Source organism: Vidua macroura, chromosome 6, assembly GCF_024509145.1.
Source record: "Vidua macroura isolate BioBank_ID:100142 chromosome 6, ASM2450914v1, whole genome shotgun sequence".
Taxonomy (NCBI): Eukaryota; Metazoa; Chordata; class Aves; order Passeriformes; family Viduidae; genus Vidua; species Vidua macroura.
Genome location: NC_071576.1, coordinates 54135621 through 54149660, shown reverse-complemented (window position 1 = coordinate 54149660; position 14040 = coordinate 54135621). Strand labels below are relative to the sequence as shown.

General features: G+C 64.7%; 1 protein-coding gene across 1 annotated transcript; it reads left to right on the top strand.

The window, feature by feature from the left end:
• The first annotated feature begins 4062 nt into the window (after window positions 1-4062).
• Window positions 4063-7527, top strand: LOC128809027 (uncharacterized). The gene is made up of 6 exons (XM_053980720.1): window positions 4063-5080; window positions 5231-5452; window positions 5552-5655; window positions 5750-5800; window positions 6108-6474; window positions 6871-7527. Exons 1-6 carry the CDS (start codon window positions 4063-4065, stop codon window positions 7341-7343), a joined length of 2235 nt encoding a protein of 744 aa, XP_053836695.1. The 3' UTR covers window positions 7344-7527.
• The last annotated feature ends 6513 nt before the right edge of the window (window positions 7528-14040 follow it).

The following is a 14040-nucleotide window of genomic DNA, read 5'->3' as shown; positions in this document are numbered from 1 at the left end:
CCGCCTGTGCGCGCGGCCCTGGCCCAGCTCTGCCGCTCGCCGGCCCGTCGGCCGCCGGGCGGCGGCCACTGCCCGGCGCGCAGCAGGAAGCAGGTGAGAGCAAGGTGGCCCGGGGTGGCCAGGCCCGCTTCCCTGGCGGGCGCTTGCGGGGGGTTCCTGGGCGCAAGGCTGATGGCTCGCTCTTGGCCGCAGGGCAAAAGAAGCAGCTGCAGGAGCTGTACCAGCTGGGCCCGCAGCTGGGCAGCAGTGGCTTCGGCACCGTTTTCTCGGGCATCCGCCTCTCCGATGGGAGCCCGGTGAGTGGCCGCGACATGGCCGGGCGTGGGAGGAGGGGCAGCGGTGGGGAGAGGCAGGGCTGGATCTCAGCCCTCCTCTCTCGATGGCTTGCAGGTGGCCATCAAACGTGTGGCCCGGGAGAGCGTCCTGCAGTGGGTCGAGCTGGTGAGTGAGCGGGGCCAGCGGGACAGAGCGGTGCGGGGCGGGCAGGGAGAGTCCCGGGGCGCCGATTGGGAGTGGGAGGCGGCGGACGGCGGGGGCAGCGTGGGAGCCGCGGCATCGCGGGCCTGGGCATGCCAAACGCCAGCGGTGGGGCCGGGCAGGGGGCACCCCCAAGCATCCCCTGGGCGGGAGGAAGCCCAAGCACCAGGGAGGCTGCGCAAGGGGGCACTGGGGCATCCCAGGCAGGGCGCGGCGCAGCCTCAGGGCAGCACCAGGCCCGCTGGGGGCACTGATTTTCTCCTCCTCACAGCCCGACGGCACCTGCGTGCCCATGGAGATCGTGCTCATGGAGAAGGTGGGCTCTGACTGCCACAACATCATCCAGCTCCTCGACTGGTTTGAGCTGCCTGACAGCTTTGTGCTGGTGATGGAGCGTCCGGAGGCATCGCAGGATCTCCTGCAGTTCCTGCAGGAGCACGAGTTCCTGTGCGAGGAGATGGCGCGCTGGCTTTTCTACCAGGTGCTGGAGGCCGTGCGGCACTGCACCGCCTGCGGCGTCCTGCACCGGGACATCAAGCCGGAGAACCTCCTCGTGGCCCCGGAGAGTGGCGACCTGAAGCTCATCGACTTCGGTTGCGGCACCTTCCTCCAGGAGCAGGCCTTCACGCGGTTTGCCGGTGAGCCCATGGCCTGGGTCCGGCTCTCGGTGCCAGGCACTGCAGGGCCCCGTTCCCTCCTGGGCCGCGGGCTGCGACCTTCAGCCGGCTGCCCTTTGGCACGGGGCAGATGCCGTGCCCCAGGAGCCGGCTGCCGGCCCTGCCGACAGAGGGGGGCGGCAAAAGCCAGCTCCCGGCCCCTGGGCTCAGCAGGCCCACAAGGGCCTGGGCTGCTCCGCTGGCCTTCTTTGCCTTGCAGAATGGTTTCTTGCCTTTGGCCAGCTGGCTGGGGGACGCGGGGTGGCCTCGGGGGGGAAGCTGTGGCCGCGGGTGCAGCCCCTGCCTCAGCCAGGAGGCTGGCGCCAGGCTCTGGAAGGCTGCAGCCTGCGCCTGGACAGCGCCGCCTGTCTCCCCCAGGAACGCACGCGTACAGCCCGCCCGAGTGGATCTGCCTTGGCTGCTACCACGGCCATGGGGCGACCGTCTGGTCCCTGGGCGTGCTGCTGTACGTCATGGTCTGCGGGAGCCTCCCCTTCAGGGACGACCATGACATCGTGCTGGGGCAGCTCTTCTTCTGGCAGCAGGTCTCTCCAGGTTGGTACCCGGCCTCAAGAAGGCGGGCTTTGGCAGAGGGCGGCGCGCAGCCCGGCGCGGCCCTCACGCAGCTCCGCGGGACGTCGTTCTGCCCTCAAGGGCCGGCCGCAGGAGGGGGCCCGTGCCGAGGGGGTCAGCGCGGCACGGGCGGCCGAAGGAGGCGGCCGTGCCCCGCCGTGCCGCTCTCCCGCGCAGGGCAGAGTCGGTCGGGAGGCCGGCGCAGCCCTGAGCACACGCGGCGCGGCCCGGGCCCTGCAGGCGACGGGGGCAGCTGGGCAGGAGACTTCTGCCAGTGACCGGCGCTTTCTGGCTTCTCTCCCCAGAGTGCCGACATCTGATCCAGTGGTGTTTGGCCAAGCACCCTGAGGACAGGCCAGAGCTGGAGGAGATCTTGCGCCACCCTTGGGTGCAGGGCAGGCGTTTTTGATGCCTTGCCGGAGCCTCTGCAGCACCCACTTACCGAGTCCCACGCAGGACGGAGGACCCAAAAAATAAAACCACAAACCCATTGCGGTGTGTCAAGTCTGGTCCTTGTCAGCAACTTCAGCTAAAGAAACCTCTTGGGGAAAGGGGTAATCGGAGTGCTGCCTTCAGCCTTGGTCAAGCTTTCCATGCCTTTCCTCCAGGGTGGTACTTTTGTGTCTCTAAGCTCAGCCTGTAGTGTGGGGAGGAGGCGCTTTACCGAGCCAAGAATTGCAACAGTGAAACAACAGCTGCCCTTTCAAAGTGGCAGGGCTTCTTGGCGTCTCCTGAAGTGACACACGGGTCCGTGTGTGCATTCCAAGGGTCGTCGGGTTTCAGGGACAGAGACGTCTCCTCTCCAAGAAGAACCAGAAGCAGCAGAACGTCTTTTCAAGCTGAGCCCCGATGAGCTCTTCCTCTTTCTTTCCCTTCCCGAGGCAGCCACACCAGGCCTCGTGGCTCATGCCAGAGCCTTCTTCCTCCCTGGGGAGCCTCCTCCCAGTAAGGGAGGAGGCCCCCACAGCTCAGGACTCTCCGGCTGAGCCCCCCTAGAGCCAGGCCGCCGTCTGAGCCCCACCTGCCCTGGGCCAAGCTGGGATTGGCGGCCGTCTTGGCCACAGCGACCACAAATAAACGGAGCCTCAAAGCTCTGACAAGAGGAAAAGGGCCATCAAAGCCTCAGCTCGGAGCACGAGGAGAGCAGACTTCAGGCTGCTCAGGGAACTGCAAGCAAGGTCCCCGGGGAAAATGTTTTTGAAGGTACTGGGGTCCATCAGTGCTGGTCGCTTTGGAAACATCACCTCCGAAGGGCACAGGAGCAAGCGATGCCCAAATGTGGGAAGCCAAGCAGGCGAGGCAGAAGGCTGGCTTGCCTGGACAGGCATCTTCTCTGGGAAAGAGGATGGAAAAGGAAGCTGTGTGCCCCGTGGAATCCAGGTCAGGAGAAGAATACGCAGATGCTTCTAGCCACTGTAGGGAGAAATTTGGTGTGGCGAAAGCTGGTGTGGTGGAGATGAAGGTGGCCAGAAATGTGGGGCACAATAAAAAGAGGGGTTTTAAATACATTAGTGGAAAGAAAAACCATTGTAGAAATAACATTGTCCCCTTCCAGGATGTGGATGGTCACCTCGCAAACAAGGACAGAGACGCGGCAAAGCTGTTTAAGGTGCATTCTTTGGTTTAAGGTGCCTCTGTCTTCAACGCTCATCCCTCCCTTCCCAGTGGAAAACACTGCACTGGCGTACCAAGGGACACTGCAAAGTCCTTGAAGAGGGCAAGCCCTGCTCAGCAGAAACCAAACCACCCCTGTTTGATGCACAGCATTCCCATCCAAACCCAACACGTGCCAGCTATTGGGAAGAAAGAAAGCGAATCCCAGTCCAAGGCAGAGCAGTGGGAGCACAATGAGCGCTCCTCGGCGAATCCCGATTTATTTCGAGCAGAGGCGCAGCAGAAGTCAGTGAGCTGCTAACAAGAAACTCTTGGTGCCCTCGACAGCCAGTTCAGGAGAGCTCCCCAGAGACAGAGGAACTGCAGCTCCCTTTGTCTCTGGAGGATCTTCTCAGGCACAGAGTACGGGTGTTTCCAGCTGGTAACGCTGAAACGTCCTGGGAGCCGTGGGCTTGACGCTGCTGGCAGCAGCACTCTTCCTGATGCGCCGCTGTCTCCAGGGAAGGATTCCTTGCAACAGGCTGAGCTCCCATTCTTCCTTCCCTGGCCATGTCCACCTTCAGCCATTTGCCGGTTCTGCTGATCCCTGAGGCGGGCTGGGCTGTGATGCCACAAAGGGGCTGAGCGCTGGCGTCAGGCAGGGCTGTGACGTCCCAGGGCTGTGCTGGCCGCAGCACTGTGACATCACCGGGCCGGCGCTATATAAGACGGGCCAGCGCCCGCAGCTGCCAGTGCAGTCGCGATGGGACGTGCCGGAGCCATGGGTGACGGTGGAGTCCTGATGACTGCGCTTGTCCTGCTGCTGGCCGCTGTGGCTGTCTGGTGGGCCTTTGGCCACTGGCAACCATGGAGCTGGCGGAGAGCGGCAGCGAAGAGGACAGCGAAGAGGAGCAAGCGCCCCGGGTCCCGGCCCAGAGGCTCACGGAGGACGCGAGGAGCCCTTGCGGCTCCCAGGTTCCCCAGGCCTCGGGCGACTCCTCGCAAGCGGCCACGTGCTCCCGCGAGCCCCCTGGGCAGCCCCTGCAGCTGCGGCCCCTGCGTGGCAGTGGCCCAGGAGCTGCAGGAACTGATGCTGCTGCTCTGGGATGGCAACGGGACACAGGCGCCGCTCTACTCTGGGATGTGGCAGGCGTTGTGGAAAGAACTGGAGGAGCTGCTGCAGCGAGGCCACCTGCCCTGCTGTGGCTTGTCCAGCTCCTCCAGAAGCCTCCATCCCTTCAAGAGGCTGCTCCCAGCAAGATTCTCCATCCCTGGGAGAGCCTCAAGGCCTGCAAGGATGGCACAGCAGGGGGGAGCCGCCATCCATGCAGGAACCTCAGGCTGTCAGAGCCCCTGCATCCTGCCAGGAGCCTCTGCAATCTCTGACAGCCTCCACCCCTCGCAGAGGCTCAGTGAGACCTGTCAGCCTGCAGAAGGTGCAGAGCCCGTGGACAGGTCTCCCAGCTCCCTTGGACTCACGGACTTCAACAACACGGGCCCAATCCTGACCATTGACGTGGCAGGGGAAAGCCCAGAAGTCCAAATGGGAGCCCAGCCCGATGCAGGGGAGCCGTCTCAGGAGCAGCTGGTGGAGCAGCAAGCGTCCTGGAGCCGGCAGTGGTCATCCCACAGCGGCCAGGACGCTGTGCCGGTTGTGCCAGCTGGCGACAGCCCGAGCCTGGTGGTGGAGATGAGCCTCCAGACACCAAGGAGGTTCCTCCATCTCCAGGAAGCTGCCCCAAGACAGCCCTCGACTGCCAGGAAGGGCTTTCTAATAGCAGGTGAGATCTCCCGAGGAGCTGTCTGAGGCTCCCCCGGGGCTCTTGAGGGGCGCGGCCAGGCCAGGCCAGGGCCCCTGAGAGCAGCCTAGTCGCTGGCTGTTTCCAGTGCCTCTGATGGCACGGCTTGAAAAAGGCCCGTCTGCTTTGCAGCTGCTCCTGGGACGCCCCTGTGCGAAGCCTCGGGCTGTAGCCCCGGCCCTCGTCAAGAGCAGAGTCCAGCCCATGAGGCCGGGGACAGCGACGGTGCCGCCCTGCCCCGCTGCACTGGGGCTCCTGCAGCCGCCTGTGCGCGCGGCCCTGGCCCAGCTCTGCCGCTCGCCGGCCCGTCGGCCGCCGGGCGGCGGCCACTGCCCGGCGCGCAGCAGGAAGCAGGTGAGAGCAAGGTGGCCCGGGGTGGCCAGGCCCGCTTCCCTGGCGGGCGCTTGCGGGGGGTTCCTGGGCGCAAGGCTGATGGCTCGCTCTTGGCCGCAGGGCAAAAGAAGCAGCTGCAGGAGCTGTACCAGCTGGGCCCGCAGCTGGGCAGCGGTGGCTTCGGCACCGTTTTCTCGGGCATCCGCCTCTCCGATGGGAGCCCGGTGAGTGGCCGCGACATGGCCGGGCGTGGGAGGAGGGGCAGCGGTGGGGAGAGGCAGGGCTGGATCTCAGCCCTCCTCTCTCGATGGCTTGCAGGTGGCCATCAAACGTGTGGCCCGGGAGAGCGTCCTGCAGTGGGTCGAGCTGGTGAGTGAGCGGGGCCAGCGGGACAGAGCGGTGCGGGGCGGGCAGGGAGAGTCCCGGGGCGCCGATTGGGAGTGGGAGGCGGCGGACGGCGGGGGCAGCGTGGGAGCCGCGGCATTGCGGGCCTGGGCATGCCAAACGCCAGCGGTGGGGCCGGGCAGGGGGCACCCCCAAGCATCCCCTGGGCGGGAGGAAGCCCAAGCACCAGGGAGGCTGCGCAAGGGGGCACTGGGGCATCCCAGGCAGGGCGCGGCGCAGCCTCAGGGCAGCACCAGGCCCGCTGGGGGCACTGATTTTCTCCTCCTCACAGCCCGACGGCACCTGCGTGCCCATGGAGATCGTGCTCATGGAGAAGGTGGGCTCTGACTGCCACAACATCATCCAGCTCCTCGACTGGTTTGAGCTGCCTGACAGCTTTGTGCTGGTGATGGAGCGTCCGGAGGCATCGCAGGATCTCCTGCAGTTCCTGCAGGAGCACGAGTTCCTGTGCGAGGAGATGGCGCGCTGGCTTTTCTACCAGGTGCTGGAGGCCGTGCGGCACTGCACCGCCTGCGGCGTCCTGCACCGGGACATCAAGCCGGAGAACCTCCTCGTGGCCCCGGAGAGTGGCGACCTGAAGCTCATCGACTTCGGTTGCGGCACCTTCCTCCAGGAGCAGGCCTTCACGCGGTTTGCCGGTGAGCCCATGGCCTGGGTCCGGCTCTCGGTGCCAGGCACTGCAGGGCCCCGTTCCCTCCTGGGCCGCGGGCTGCGACCTTCAGCCGGCTGCCCTTTGGCACGGGGCAGATGCCGTGCCCCAGGAGCCGGCTGCCGGCCCTGCCGACAGAGGGGGGCGGCAAAAGCCAGCTCCCGGCCCCTGGGCTCAGCAGGCCCACAAGGGCCTGGGCTGCTCCGCTGGCCTTCTTTGCCTTGCAGAATGGTTTCTTGCCTTTGGCCAGCTGGCTGGGGGACGCGGGGTGGCCTCGGGGGGGAAGCTGTGGCCGCGGGTGCAGCCCCTGCCTCAGCCAGGAGGCTGGCGCCAGGCTCTGGAAGGCTGCAGCCTGCGCCTGGACAGCGCCGCCTGTCTCCCCCAGGAACGCACGCGTACAGCCCGCCCGAGTGGATCTGCCTTGGCTGCTACCACGGCCATGGGGCGACCGTCTGGTCCCTGGGCGTGCTGCTGTACGTCATGGTCTGCGGGAGCCTCCCCTTCAGGGACGACCATGACATCGTGCTGGGGCAGCTCTTCTTCTGGCAGCAGGTCTCTCCAGGTTGGTACCCGGCCTCAAGAAGGCGGGCTTTGGCAGAGGGCGGCGCGCAGCCCGGCGCGGCCCTCACGCAGCTCCGCGGGACGTCGTTCTGCCCTCAAGGGCCGGCCGCAGGAGGGGGCCCGTGCCGAGGGGGTCAGCGCGGCACGGGCGGCCGAAGGAGGCGGCCGTGCCCCGCCGTGCCGCTCTCCCGCGCAGGGCAGAGTCGGTCGGGAGGCCGGCGCAGCCCTGAGCACACGCGGCGCGGCCCGGGCCCTGCAGGCGACGGGGGCAGCTGGGCAGGAGACTTCTGCCAGTGACCGGCGCTTTCTGGCTTCTCTCCCCAGAGTGCCGACATCTGATCCAGTGGTGTTTGGCCAAGCACCCTGAGGACAGGCCAGAGCTGGAGGAGATCTTGCGCCACCCTTGGGTGCAGGGCAGGCGTTTTTGATGCCTTGCCGGAGCCTCTGCAGCACCCACTTACCGAGTCCCACGCAGGACGGAGGACCCAAAAAATAAAACCACAAACCCATTGCGGTGTGTCAAGTCTGGTCCTTGTCAGCAACTTCAGCTAAAGAAACCTCTTGGGGAAAGGGGTAATCGGAGTGCTGCCTTCAGCCTTGGTCAAGCTTTCCATGCCTTTCCTCCAGGGTGGTACTTTTGTGTCTCTAAGCTCAGCCTGTAGTGTGGGGAGGAGGCGCTTTACCGAGCCAAGAATTGCAACAGTGAAACAACAGCTGCCCTTTCAAAGTGGCAGGGCTTCTTGGTGTCTCCTGAAGTGACACACGGGTCCGTGTGTGCATTCCAAGGGTCGTCGGGTTTCAGGGACAGAGACGTCTCCTCTCCAAGAAGAACCAGAAGCAGCAGAACGTCTTTTCAAGCTGAGCCCCGATGAGCTCTTCCTCTTTCTTTCCCTTCCCGAGGCAGCCACACCAGGCCTCGTGGCTCATGCCAGAGCCTTCTTCCTCCCTGGGGAGCCTCCTCCCAGTAAGGGAGGAGGCCCCCACAGCTCAGGACTCTCCGGCTGAGCCCCCCTAGAGCCAGGCCGCCGTCTGAGCCCCACCTGCCCTGGGCCAAGCTGGGATTGGCGGCCGTCTTGGCCACAGCGACCACAAATAAACGGAGCCTCAAAGCTCTGACAAGAGGAAAAGGGCCATCAAAGCCTCAGCTCGGAGCACGAGGAGAGCAGACTTCAGGCTGCTCAGGGAACTGCAAGCAAGGTCCCCGGGGAAAATGTTTTTGAAGGTACTGGGGTCCATCAGTGCTGGTCGCTTTGGAAACATCACCTCCGAAGGGCACAGGAGCAGGCGATGCCCAAATGTGGGAAGCCAAGCAGGCGAGGCAGAAGGCTGGCTTGCCTGGACAGGCATCTTCTCTGGGAAAGAGGATGGAAAAGGAAGCTGTGTGCCCCGTGGAATCCAGGTCAGGAGAAGAATACGCAGATGCTTCTAGCCACTGTAGGGAGAAATTTGGTGTGGCGAAAGCTGGTGTGGTGGAGATGAAGGTGGCCAGAAATGTGGGGCACAATAAAAAGAGGGGTTTTAAATACATTAGTGGAAAGAAAAACCATTGTAGAAATAACATTGTCCCCTTCCAGGATGTGGATGGTCACCTCGCAAACAAGGACAGAGACGCGGCAAAGCTGTTTAAGGTGCATTCTTTGGTTTAAGGTGCCTCTGTCTTCAACGCTCATCCCTCCCTTCCCAGTGGAAAACACTGCACTGGCGTACCAAGGGACACTGCAAAGTCCTTGAAGAGGGCAAGCCCTGCTCAGCAGAAACCAAACCACCCCTGTTTGATGCACAGCATTCCCATCCAAACCCAACACGTGCCAGCTATTGGGAAGAAAGAAAGCGAATCCCAGTCCAAGGCAGAGCAGTGGGAGCACAATGAGCGCTCCTCGGCGAATCCCGATTTATTTCGAGCAGAGGCGCAGCAGAAGTCAGTGAGCTGCTAACAAGAAACTCTTGGTGCCCTCGACAGCCAGTTCAGGAGAGCTCCCCAGAGACAGAGGAACTGCAGCTCCCTTTGTCTCTGGAGGATCTTCTCAGGCACAGAGTACGGGTGTTTCCAGCTGGTAACGCTGAAACGTCCTGGGAGCCGTGGGCTTGACGCTGCTGGCAGCAGCACTCTTCCTGATGCGCCGCTGTCTCCAGGGAAGGATTCCTTGCAACAGGCTGAGCTCCCATTCTTCCTTCCCTGGCCATGTCCACCTTCAGCCATTTGCCGGTTCTGCTGATCCCTGAGGCGGGCTGGGCTGTGATGCCACAAAGGGGCTGAGCGCTGGCGTCAGGCAGGGCTGTGACGTCCCAGGGCTGTGCTGGCCGCAGCACTGTGACATCACCGGGCCGGCGCTATATAAGACGGGCCAGCGCCCGCAGCTGCCAGTGCAGTCGCGATGGGACGTGCCGGAGCCATGGGTGACGGTGGAGTCCTGATGACTGCGCTTGTCCTGCTGCTGGCCGCTGTGGCTGTCTGGTGGGCCTTTGGCCACTGGCAACCATGGAGCTGGCGGAGAGCGGCAGCGAAGAGGACAGCGAAGAGGAGCAAGCGCCCCGGGTCCCGGCCCAGAGGCTCACGGAGGACGCGAGGAGCCCTTGCGGCTCCCAGGTTCCCCAGGCCTCGGGCGACTCCTCGCAAGCGGCCACGTGCTCCCGCGAGCCCCCTGGGCAGCCCCTGCAGCTGCGGCCCCTGCGTGGCAGTGGCCCAGGAGCTGCAGGAACTGATGCTGCTGCTCTGGGATGGCAACGGGACACAGGCGCCGCTCTACTCTGGGATGTGGCAGGCGTTGTGGAAAGAACTGGAGGAGCTGCTGCAGCGAGGCCACCTGCCCTGCTGTGGCTTGTCCAGCTCCTCCAGAAGCCTCCATCCCTTCAAGAGGCTGCTCCCAGCAAGATTCTCCATCCCTGGGAGAGCCTCAAGGCCTGCAAGGATGGCACAGCAGGGGGGAGCCGCCATCCATGCAGGAACCTCAGGCTGTCAGAGCCCCTGCATCCTGCCAGGAGCCTCTGCAATCTCTGACAGCCTCCACCCCTCGCAGAGGCTCAGTGAGACCTGTCAGCCTGCAGAAGGTGCAGAGCCCGTGGACAGGTCTCCCAGCTCCCTTGGACTCACGGACTTCAACAACACGGGCCCAATCCTGACCATTGACGTGGCAGGGGAAAGCCCAGAAGTCCAAATGGGAGCCCAGCCCGATGCAGGGGAGCCGTCTCAGGAGCAGCTGGTGGAGCAGCAAGCGTCCTGGAGCCGGCAGTGGTCATCCCACAGCGGCCAGGACGCTGTGCCGGTTGTGCCAGCTGGCGACAGCCCGAGCCTGGTGGTGGAGATGAGCCTCCAGACACCAAGGAGGTTCCTCCATCTCCAGGAAGCTGCCCCAAGACAGCCCTCGACTGCCAGGAAGGGCTTTCTAATAGCAGGTGAGATCTCCCGAGGAGCTGTCTGAGGCTCCCCCGGGGCTCTTGAGGGGCGCGGCCAGGCCAGGCCAGGGCCCCTGAGAGCAGCCTAGTCGCTGGCTGTTTCCAGTGCCTCTGATGGCACGGCTTGAAAAAGGCCCGTCTGCTTTGCAGCTGCTCCTGGGACGCCCCTGTGCGAAGCCTCGGGCTGTAGCCCCGGCCCTCGTCAAGAGCAGAGTCCAGCCCATGAGGCCGGGGACAGCGACGGTGCCGCCCTGCCCCGCTGCACTGGGGCTCCTGCAGCCGCCTGTGCGCGCGGCCCTGGCCCAGCTCTGCCGCTCGCCGGCCCGTCGGCCGCCGGGCGGCGGCCACTGCCCGGCGCGCAGCAGGAAGCAGGTGAGAGCAAGGTGGCCCGGGGTGGCCAGGCCCGCTTCCCTGGCGGGCGCTTGCGGGGGGTTCCTGGGCGCAAGGCTGATGGCTCGCTCTTGGCCGCAGGGCAAAAGAAGCAGCTGCAGGAGCTGTACCAGCTGGGCCCGCAGCTGGGCAGCAGTGGCTTCGGCACCGTTTTCTCGGGCATCCGCCTCTCCGATGGGAGCCCGGTGAGTGGCCGCGACATGGCCGGGCGTGGGAGGAGGGGCAGCGGTGGGGAGAGGCAGGGCTGGATCTCAGCCCTCCTCTCTCGATGGCTTGCAGGTGGCCATCAAACGTGTGGCCCGGGAGAGCGTCCTGCAGTGGGTCGAGCTGGTGAGTGAGCGGGGCCAGCGGGACAGAGCGGTGCGGGGCGGGCAGGGAGAGTCCCGGGGCGCCGATTGGGAGTGGGAGGCGGCGGACGGCGGGGGCAGCGTGGGAGCCGCGGCATCGCGGGCCTGGGCATGCCAAACGCCAGCGGTGGGGCCGGGCAGGGGGCACCCCCAAGCATCCCCTGGGCGGGAGGAAGCCCAAGCACCAGGGAGGCTGCGCAAGGGGGCACTGGGGCATCCCAGGCAGGGCGCGGCGCAGCCTCAGGGCAGCACCAGGCCCGCTGGGGGCACTGATTTTCTCCTCCTCACAGCCCGACGGCACCTGCGTGCCCATGGAGATCGTGCTCATGGAGAAGGTGGGCTCTGACTGCCACAACATCATCCAGCTCCTCGACTGGTTTGAGCTGCCTGACAGCTTTGTGCTGGTGATGGAGCGTCCGGAGGCATCGCAGGATCTCCTGCAGTTCCTGCAGGAGCACGAGTTCCTGTGCGAGGAGATGGCGCGCTGGCTTTTCTACCAGGTGCTGGAGGCCGTGCGGCACTGCACCGCCTGCGGCGTCCTGCACCGGGACATCAAGCCGGAGAACCTCCTCGTGGCCCCGGAGAGTGGCGACCTGAAGCTCATCGACTTCGGTTGCGGCACCTTCCTCCAGGAGCAGGCCTTCACGCGGTTTGCCGGTGAGCCCATGGCCTGGGTCCGGCTCTCGGTGCCAGGCACTGCAGGGCCCCGTTCCCTCCTGGGCCGCGGGCTGCGACCTTCAGCCGGCTGCCCTTTGGCACGGGGCAGATGCCGTGCCCCAGGAGCCGGCTGCCGGCCCTGCCGACAGAGGGGGGCGGCAAAAGCCAGCTCCCGGCCCCTGGGCTCAGCAGGCCCACAAGGGCCTGGGCTGCTCCGCTGGCCTTCTTTGCCTTGCAGAATGGTTTCTTGCCTTTGGCCAGCTGGCTGGGGGACGCGGGGTGGCCTCGGGGGGGAAGCTGTGGCCGCGGGTGCAGCCCCTGCCTCAGCCAGGAGGCTGGCGCCAGGCTCTGGAAGGCTGCAGCCTGCGCCTGGACAGCGCCGCCTGTCTCCCCCAGGAACGCACGCGTACAGCCCGCCCGAGTGGATCTGCCTTGGCTGCTACCACGGCCATGGGGCGACCGTCTGGTCCCTGGGCGTGCTGCTGTACGTCATGGTCTGCGGGAGCCTCCCCTTCAGGGACGACCATGACATCGTGCTGGGGCAGCTCTTCTTCTGGCAGCAGGTCTCTCCAGGTTGGTACCCGGCCTCAAGAAGGCGGGCTTTGGCAGAGGGCGGCGCGCAGCCCGGCGCGGCCCTCACGCAGCTCCGCGGGACGTCGTTCTGCCCTCAAGGGCCGGCCGCAGGAGGGGGCCCGTGCCGAGGGGGTCAGCGCGGCACGGGCGGCCGAAGGAGGCGGCCGTGCCCCGCCGTGCCGCTCTCCCGCGCAGGGCAGAGTCGGTCGGGAGGCCGGCGCAGCCCTGAGCACACGCGGCGCGGCCCGGGCCCTGCAGGCGACGGGGGCAGCTGGGCAGGAGACTTCTGCCAGTGACCGGCGCTTTCTGGCTTCTCTCCCCAGAGTGCCGACATCTGATCCAGTGGTGTTTGGCCAAGCACCCTGAGGACAGGCCAGAGCTGGAGGAGATCTTGCGCCACCCTTGGGTGCAGGGCAGGCGTTTTTGATGCCTTGCCGGAGCCTCTGCAGCACCCACTTACCGAGTCCCACGCAGGACGGAGGACCCAAAAAATAAAACCACAAACCCATTGCGGTGTGTCAAGTCTGGTCCTTGTCAGCAACTTCAGCTAAAGAAACCTCTTGGGGAAAGGGGTAATCGGAGTGCTGCCTTCAGCCTTGGTCAAGCTTTCCATGCCTTTCCTCCAGGGTGGTACTTTTGTGTCTCTAAGCTCAGCCTGTAGTGTGGGGAGGAGGCGCTTTACCGAGCCAAGAATTGCAACAGTGAAACAACAGCTGCCCTTTCAAAGTGGCAGGGCTTCTTGGCGTCTCCTGAAGTGACACACGGGTCCGTGTGTGCATTCCAAGGGTCGTCGGGTTTCAGGGACAGAGACGTCTCCTCTCCAAGAAGAACCAGAAGCAGCAGAACGTCTTTTCAAGCTGAGCCCCGATGAGCTCTTCCTCTTTCTTTCCCTTCCCGAGGCAGCCACACCAGGCCTCGTGGCTCATGCCAGAGCCTTCTTCCTCCCTGGGGAGCCTCCTCCCAGTAAGGGAGGAGGCCCCCACAGCTCAGGACTCTCCGGCTGAGCCCCCCTAGAGCCAGGCCGCCGTCTGAGCCCCACCTGCCCTGGGCCAAGCTGGGATTGGCGGCCGTCTTGGCCACAGCGACCACAAATAAACGGAGCCTCAAAGCTCTGACAAGAGGAAAAGGGCCATCAAAGCCTCAGCTCGGAGCACGAGGAGAGCAGACTTCAGGCTGCTCAGGGAACTGCAAGCAAGGTCCCCGGGGAAAATGTTTTTGAAGGTACTGGGGTCCATCAGTGCTGGTCGCTTTGGAAACATCACCTCCGAAGGGCACAGGAGCAAGCGATGCCCAAATGTGGGAAGCCAAGCAGGCGAGGCAGAAGGCTGGCTTGCCTGGACAGGCATCTTCTCTGGGAAAGAGGATGGAAAAGGAAGCTGTGTGCCCCGTGGAATCCAGGTCAGGAGAAGAATACGCAGATGCTTCTAGCCACTGTAGGGAGAAATTTGGTGTGGCGAAAGCTGGTGTGGTGGAGATGAAGGTGGCCAGAAATGTGGGGCACAATAAAAAGAGGGGTTTTAAATACATTAGTGGAAAGAAAAACCATTGTAGAAATAACATTGTCCCCTTCCAGGATGTGGATGGTCACCTCGCAAACAAGGACAGAGACGCGGCAAAGCTGTTTAAGGTGCATT